Genomic DNA, 7,876 nt, shown 5'->3' with positions numbered 1-7,876 from the left:
TTTTGAGTTATGGTGTTGGAGGAGAATATTGAAAGTGCCATGGACTGCCAAATGAAGAAATAGATCTGTGTTGGAAGAAGTGTAGCCAGAGTGCTCCTTGGAGGCCAAGATGGCCAAACTTCTCATACTTCGGACATATTGTCAGGAAGGACAAGTCACTGAAGAAAGATATCATGTTTGGTAAAGTGGAGGGTCAGAGAAAAATAGGAAGACCCCCAACGAGATGGATTGGCAAAGTAGCAGTAGCAATGGGCTCAAGTGTGGCAAGAATTGTGAGGTTGACCCAGGACCAGGCAGTGTTTCGTTCTGTTGTGCATAGGGTTGCTATGAGTCAGTACCAACTCGATGGCACCGAACAACAACAAACAGCAATGCTTTACTAAGGAGTCCTGGTGGGCACTGTGGGTTAATGCGCTAGATTGCAACGTCAGTTTGAACCACAAGGTGGATGGTTCAAGCTCACCAGCCGCTCCTCAGAAACCCTGTACAGGATCACTATGGGTCAGAACCATCTTGACAGCACTTAACAACAACAACAACATGCTTTACTATGGGAGTCCTGGCACAGCACTGCAGAATAAGCACTGGAATGTGGACCACAAAGTTGGTGGTTCAAGTCCACTAGCTGCTTCATGGGAGAAAGCTAACACTGTCTGCTCCTGTAAACATTTACAGTCTCAGAACCCCCCGGCAGGGTCACTGCGGGTCAGAACCAACTTGATGGCAGTGAATAAGTGACTGATGCTCTGCTGTTTTTGAGCACATTGACAGCCCATAAAAATATCCTCTGTCAAATGGAGATGCATTTGTGGGTGTAGCCCCCTTATCCTTCCCTCACCTGTTCAACTGGTAAGTCTGTCTGTGTAAAACCATCTTGATGATCATGCCAAGCTCCTGGCATAGGTGTGAAGTGCAATGGTGCAACAAGATTAAGGAGCACAGCCCAGTGATGGGCACAGGTAAGTTTATCAGTCAGTTCCCAGTCTACATACATCCACTGCTCAGAGCTGTACCCATCAGTGAAGTGGTACCTGCAGATCTGTATCCCTGCATCATATGGATGCACCCACACCTGAGATTCACACGCACTCCCCGTCACTCCCCAGGACTCACAAACCCCACTGTGTATGGGAGGAGAGTGTCAGAAATGCACACTCTGTCCCTTCCAACCCCTAGGACTCACAGACCCCACTGTGTATGGGAAGAACGTCAGAAATGTACACTCCATCCCATTCAACCCCTAGGACTCACAGATCCCACAGTGTATGGGAAGAACGTCAGAAATATACACTCTATCCCGTCCAACCCCAAGGACTCACAGACCCACTGCATATGGGAAGAGACATCAGGCTGATTTGGGGTGAGCAGAAGCATGCTGCTGAGGGCAGTGGATAACCACAGTGGGCAGGTTCTGGTTGTGCAGGAACCAACCATCTGACATCAGAGCCTGGAGCTCGGACAGGAGTTGGGCTCCAAGACTGCAGATTCAGAGGTGTCTGTGTTTGCAGTTTCCCTGGGGGGAGGGGGGAATTTGAGGTTTATCCTACAAAAGGAACAAATTCATACAGCCTGGATTTTCATTGCCTCTTGGAATGTTCATCTACCAGGTTGTTTTGTCTGTTTGTTTGCTTAAGTGTGAACATTTAGCATTAAGATTGTTAACATCCCCATGTGCTGGGGGTGAGGGTAAGGTGAGGAGCTTGAGAGGTGCATGGGCTTTGAAGATGAATCAGCCTGAGCTTGGGTGCTGGCTCTAAGGCTTTCCCACTGTGTGACCCTAGGGCAGGTGTTAAGGAAGGCAGCTCATCATGGGCTTGTGAGGGTGAGAGAAGATAGCACTGGGCTTATCCGGGAACCCCATGGGATGCCTGACCATCAGTATAAGAAATTCTGCCAGTGAAAACCGGAGGGACCAACCAGGAAACATCAGCACAAAGCCAATAACAACTTGGGGATAAATTAGAGGTGAGTGCAATAAGGAAGACCTCCAATGGGATGGACTGACGCAGGGCAACCACAATGAGCGCAAACTGAAGAACAATCATAAGGATAGCGCAGGACCCGGACTGTTTCCTCCTGTTGTACTTGGGGTCGCCGTAAGTCGGAGCTGACTTGACAACAGCAGAGAACAGGATGGAGGATAGAGCTGCTAGCAACTGGCGTGAAAGGGGGTGTATGGCTGAGTTCCAAGTTCCCTATTTACATAGGGAAACTGTGGCACAGAGAAGTCAAGTAATGGTCAGAGGTCACACAGCCGGGATCCAGACCCAGGCAGTCTGCTCGCAGGCCTCTCCAGCCTCTGATGTATTACAGTTAGGATAAGGCACAAATCCATGATATTTCACACTCTCCAGCCCAACACAGCCTGGCACCAGCACCTACGCCTCCAGCCCACATTGACAGCCCTGGGCTAGAAAGCTTAGCTGTTGATGTTGAACTGGATCCATTTTGGTGTCAGGGAATGACAGATCCAGCTGTAGCTCCCACTGGCCCCTCCAGGAGGCAGCCTGAAATAGCAGTGGGGGCACCTGGACGTCCCACGCATCTGTCCCCTTCCCAGGCACCATAGGCTCTGAAATTGCATCTAACCAAGTCTGTGCACATCTGAGCTTCGTCAGAATGAAATTTGTCACATTTCATTCATAAAAGATGTGATCAGAACAGACAGCCAGTGAGGGTGGAGAACAACACACTTGCCTAGGCCTAAAAATATCCTTTTATTTCCATAGACTGAATATGCAAATCAACCAGGGCCAGAACATAGAAGACAATATGCAACCAGAACCCCTGGAAGACAAACCCCGGCCAGCCTCAGACCTGAATGGTCAGGCTCAGCTCCTGACTGTCAGCCTCCGGACCATTCCCACCTGGGACCCAGACCACTCACATCCTGCATCTTACATCTGCACGCAGCCCCTGCTCCAAGCTTCACACGTTGGTTTGTTCATTCTTGTGGCTTCCTGGATCAGCCACTTCCTAGAACCTTGCACAGGTACGCCTTCTTCCCTGTGCTTCACTTTACGGTGCTAGCGGATGTTGTGCTTTTTATAAATGGAAGGTGTACGACAAACCTTCATCCAGCAAATCTACCAGCGCCATTTTTCCAACGCTGTGAGCTCACTCTGTCTCTGCCCCATGCCAGCCATGCTCACAGAGCTTCAGACCTTTTCATCACGCGATTACACGCCTCATAGACTGCAGTCTGTGCCAACATCCCTTTCCTATGTGCTGGGAAACCAAAACACGTGTGTGGCTCACTGAACCGCGCTCTTCGCTGCACTGGGTGATCGGGAACTAACCCCACAGTGTCTCTGAGGTCTGCTGTGCTGTCTCCATGTCCTTTCGGTCAGGCAGTTGGAGGCGGTGGCTGTGTGTCACTGAGTCGGTTCCAACTCACAGAAACCCTAAGCAGTGCTTCTGAGGCTGTAGATCTTCACGGGAACAGAAAGCCTCATCTTTCTCCCAACAAGCCGCTGGTAGATTTGAACTGCTCACCTTTCAAATAGCAGCCCAGCTGCCGGGGCTCCTTTATACTTCACTCACATCCCTTCACCCACAGCCATCGAGTCAATTCAGACCCATGGTGGTCCTGAAGAGGGACTCCAGGCTGTAAATTTTTATGGGGGACTGTGATGGTTCTATGGGATAAGCACTGGACAGCGAACCGCAAGGTCTGTGGTTCTAGCCCACCAACTACGTCAAGGGAGAAAGACGAGACTTTCTGCTCCCACAAAGATTCACAGCCTTGGGAACCCTCCATAGGGTCTCTATGAGTCTGAACTGGCTGGACGGCACTTAACAACAACAACAAAATTCTTTATGGGAGTAGGAAGCTTCATCTTTCTCCCTTGGAGCAACTGGTGGGTTTGAACTGCCCACCTTGCAGTGAACAGTCCAGTGCCTACATACAGCACCACACCAGCATCCATACTTAGAAACTATTTAAAACCCATGCTCTTAATGTGCCTGGTGTGGTCTCTGTTCCCCCTACTTTGAACCTTTCCTTTCTCCTTCCACACTGATACAAATTCCACTCACCCTTCAAGACCCAGTTCAAGGGGAAAACATGCCTGCCCATCCTGGTGTTCCCATGCTCACCCCTGGACCACTGGCCTCGCTACTCCTTCCCGCGAACTTGATCATCTACAGTGGGCATCAGCAAACACAGTCCAAGGGCCAAATTCAGGCCCCTACCTGGTTTGTAAATAAAATCTTATAGGCACACCTCTTCATTTACATACTGCCCAGGCTGCTTTCAGGCAACCATCACAGAGCTAAGTAGTCACACCAGGCACCCTCTGGCCCTTTCCAGGAAAAGTTTTCTGACCCTGCTCACCTCCATTTCAGGTCTTCAGGTCTCCTGAGTAGGCAGGGTGTGCCACAAATGACCAACACCCATGTAAGCATCAACAATCCATAGATTAATAGGTGAGTTCCAACCCATCCATCCGACAGACCCTCTTACCTGAGACTGAAATGGTCTGCTGTGGAGCTGCTAGTCAGAGAGACTAGGAAGGTGGCCGCATCCCCTTCGTGGATCAGGTTCAGAGGCACCGAGATGACCACGTTCTCGTCCAGGTTCACCAGTGACCACTTCAGGTCGTCTTGGGTTGGGTACACCACAACGCTCCCAATCCTCTCCCGGGCGGGGAGCACTGGCTGGGGGCCCTCCTGGTCCGAGTGGATGTTGTTCTCCCACTTGGTGTCCTCCTCCTGGGGGCAGCCCCCCACCTTGTCGGCTGGGTAGAGGGCGAAGAAGAGCTCCATGGTGGTGCCGCCCAGCAGGGCTGGGACGTCCTCCTCGGGCTCCAGGTCCAGGCCTGAGCTGAACCACTCAGGTAGCAGCTCCAGTTCGGCCACACACAGCCCTGGGTTCCCCTGCAGCCGGCAGCTGGCTGCCACCTCCCTGGCCTCAGGAAACGCAAACATCTTGACACAGGGCAGGCTGTTGGCAGGCTCTCCGGCATCCCAGTCCATCCCAGTGACGTAGAATAACGTCTGCACTTTGGGTCTATTGGAATAGATAGAGCTGTCCAGGATGTGGGCTTTCAGCTTCCAGTTGAAGGGAAAGTTCTCCAAGTTGGCAAAGGGTGTGGGCACCAACATGAGCTCCTGGGGGACCGTCCTGTCCACTGCAAAGGGCCCGTAGCTGGCGTTGACGAGAGGGGGTGTCCTGGTGCGGTGGACAAAGAAGGACTCAGTCCGGGTCTGCAGACTGGAGTTCCTCGTAAGGTCCTGGTTGGCCTCCTTGAGGAAGAAGAACTGCTCTGCTCTGTCGATGTGAAGGCTTGCAGGGAGATACGTGGGAAGCGACAAGAACCTCTGCAGGCTGTCTGTGACTCCCCGGCTCTCTGTCACTGCATGGAAGAGGAAGACAGGGACAGAGTCAGTGACGGCTCCGATATGCAATGAAATCCACACAAGGCGGTCTGCACCCACTACCCCAACCAGCCGCCCATGGGCTGCGCCATCCCTCCCCAATCTCATCCCAGGGAAAGTCCTGGCATTACACGGTGTGTTCCCAAAGGACCAATGCAGAGAGGGAAGGGGGTCATGCCTACCATCGATCGGGGCGGGGCGGGGCAGGTCTGGGGATGAACAGGTGGCTCCCAGAGCAAAACCACAGCCTCTTCCTGGTGTTAAAAAGTCCAAGTCCAGAGGACCCTGGTCATCTTTGTTGTCAATCCCCCTCTACAGAACCATTGCACACACAGCCAACCTCCTCATCCAGGGATTGTACCTTCCTGTGTATTGTCAGATGTCATCAAATCAGTTCTGACTCCCAGTGACCCCATGCAGAACAGAACAAAACCCTACACGGTGTTCCTATGTCGGAGGTCATTGTTACAGTCATTGTACCAATCTACCTCACTGGGGGTCTTCCTCTTTTTTGATGACCCTCTACTTAACTAAGCATGATGTCCTCCAGGGACAAGTTCCTCCTAACACGCTTACAGTACGAGAGACCAAGTCTTACCTTCCTATAGGGTTTGTTAATGCTTTATTCAGGAACGTTGGTGGAGCAAAAGTTACGCACTTGACTACAAACAGAAAAGTTGGCGGTTTGAACCCCCCCAGTGGCTCTGCAGAGACAAGTGCTGGTGATCTGCCCCCATAAACATTTCAGCCTATGAAGCCCTATGGAGCAGGTCTACTCTGCCATATGAGGTTGATGTGCATCAGAATCTACTCCACAGCTCCAACACCACAACAACCACATCTTACACTACTTTGTCATGTGTGTGCATTTTCATCACTCCAACCTGTGCCAAGTGCTTGGGAAGACTACTCATAGGGGGCATGTGGGCATCGCCATAATTCAGCACTGTAGGATCAGCACTGGACTGAGAACCACAAGATCGGCATTTCAAAGCCACCAGCTTCTCCTCGGAAACCCTATACAGGGTCACTATGAGTCAGAATCAACTCAACAGCACTTAAAAACAAAAAAACAACAATTTGCACTGAAATAAGGGTGAGGCTATGGACGGGACTCCTGTTCCAGCCATCTCTCCCCTTCAGAAATGCTAGGGAAGATGCATGAAGCTTGATCTGCAAGGATGCTCACTGCAGCCCCAGGCTGGTACCAAACACACTGAAGGTGGGAGGTCCTATTGACAACAGCAAGTCAGAGATCAGATAGGAAGCTTACAGGGCAGTGAGTGAGAAAGGAACAACTCGGATGAAGAGGGTGCAAAGGGTTCTACGCTGAATTCCACTTGTAGAGACAAATGTTGAGTTGGTGTCTGTTTTGCTGTGCATGTTTTCAACAACAACAAAATAAAATTGCTATTTAATGTTTTTAATTAAAATGAGCATAGGTGCTAATCGGATGCCTGGACTTGAATCTGGTGCTGTGGCTTCCAAACTGAGCAAGCAGGAGCAAGTATTTAACCTCTCTGCCACAAATGTACTTGTGTACAAAACCCACTGGCTCACAGACAAAGACTACAAAATAAATTATACCTGATTGGGTTCATACAGGTTAGTGAGCTAAGAAGTATAAAGCTCTTTGAACAGCACCTGGCACATAGAAATACTCATTCTTTACCAGCTAGTTACAACAATTATTATTATGCTAAAGGTTCAATTAGCTAAGCTATACAATTTGACAGTAGAATGATATTGTTGTTACGTACTGTCGAGTAGGTTCCGACTCATAGCAACCCTGTATAAGGTTTCCAAGGAGTGACTGGTGAGCTTGAACCACTGACCTTGAAGTCCAGCGTGTTAACCTGCAGAGCCACGTTTGATAGGCTGCTATAAAAAGACGACGAGATAGCGCTATACACACATAGTTGAGAAGATGTCCACAATGTGTTAAGCATATTCCAAACTATAAAGCTAAGTGTACATGGGCCTTAGGTGATTTTTTAAAGATTTCTATAGGTGTGTATATAAATGTATAGATATTGCATGTGCTTGGTTACAGAACCCACAAGAAAGATTTACTTTTTTACCATTTATGCTTCCATCTCTTTTTTTTAGTTCACAGTTAAAACAACCATGTATTATTTTGTTAATTTATATAATGCATATTCTTAATGTATATCTCCCAAATGGAATAACAGAGAGCAAAGACCCAGCAGGGTCTTTCAAACCACAGCTAGCTCACCAGAAGCCAGAAGCAAGCAACCCGGCCAGGAACCTGCCCTGAAATCAACGTCCAGCCGCTGTCGGATTTCCCCACCAACTCAGGAAAAGATGAGCTCTGGCTACAGGGTTTTAAACATAACATCTAACGTCGCAAGTTGAAAAGGTAAACAACTATCACTCCATAGACCCTTACTCCTGGTAACATTTTTTCTGAAATGCATTGCAAATTTTTCTGAAACCCATTGCCAAAGAAAGTTTTCTGATGTGAAAATATTGTGGT

The 7,876-nt window shown here is 49.4% G+C and overlaps 1 protein-coding gene across 1 annotated transcript in view; it reads right to left on the bottom strand.

Moving 5' to 3' along the window:
• Nucleotides 1-5,842, bottom strand: part of TMEM132B (transmembrane protein 132B) — a 332,897-nt gene extending 327,055 nt beyond the window's left edge. The window contains exons 1-2 of the mRNA XM_006874524.1: nt 5,818-5,842; nt 4,466-5,357 (exon numbers count right to left, since the gene is read on the bottom strand). Coding sequence (XP_006874586.1) covers nt 4,466-5,357; nt 5,818-5,842 — 917 coding nt within the window. The remainder of the gene's footprint in view (nt 1-4,465; nt 5,358-5,817) is intronic.
• Between the last annotated feature and the right edge of the window lie 2,034 nt (nt 5,843-7,876).

The sequence above is a fragment of the Chrysochloris asiatica genome, unplaced genomic scaffold (genome assembly GCF_000296735.1).
Source record: "Chrysochloris asiatica unplaced genomic scaffold, ChrAsi1.0 scaffold00281, whole genome shotgun sequence".
NCBI lineage: Eukaryota > Metazoa > Chordata > Mammalia > Afrosoricida > Chrysochloridae > Chrysochloris > Chrysochloris asiatica.
The sequence above is the reverse complement of the archived record's forward strand: the minus strand, read 5'-3'. Positions and strand labels throughout refer to the sequence as shown.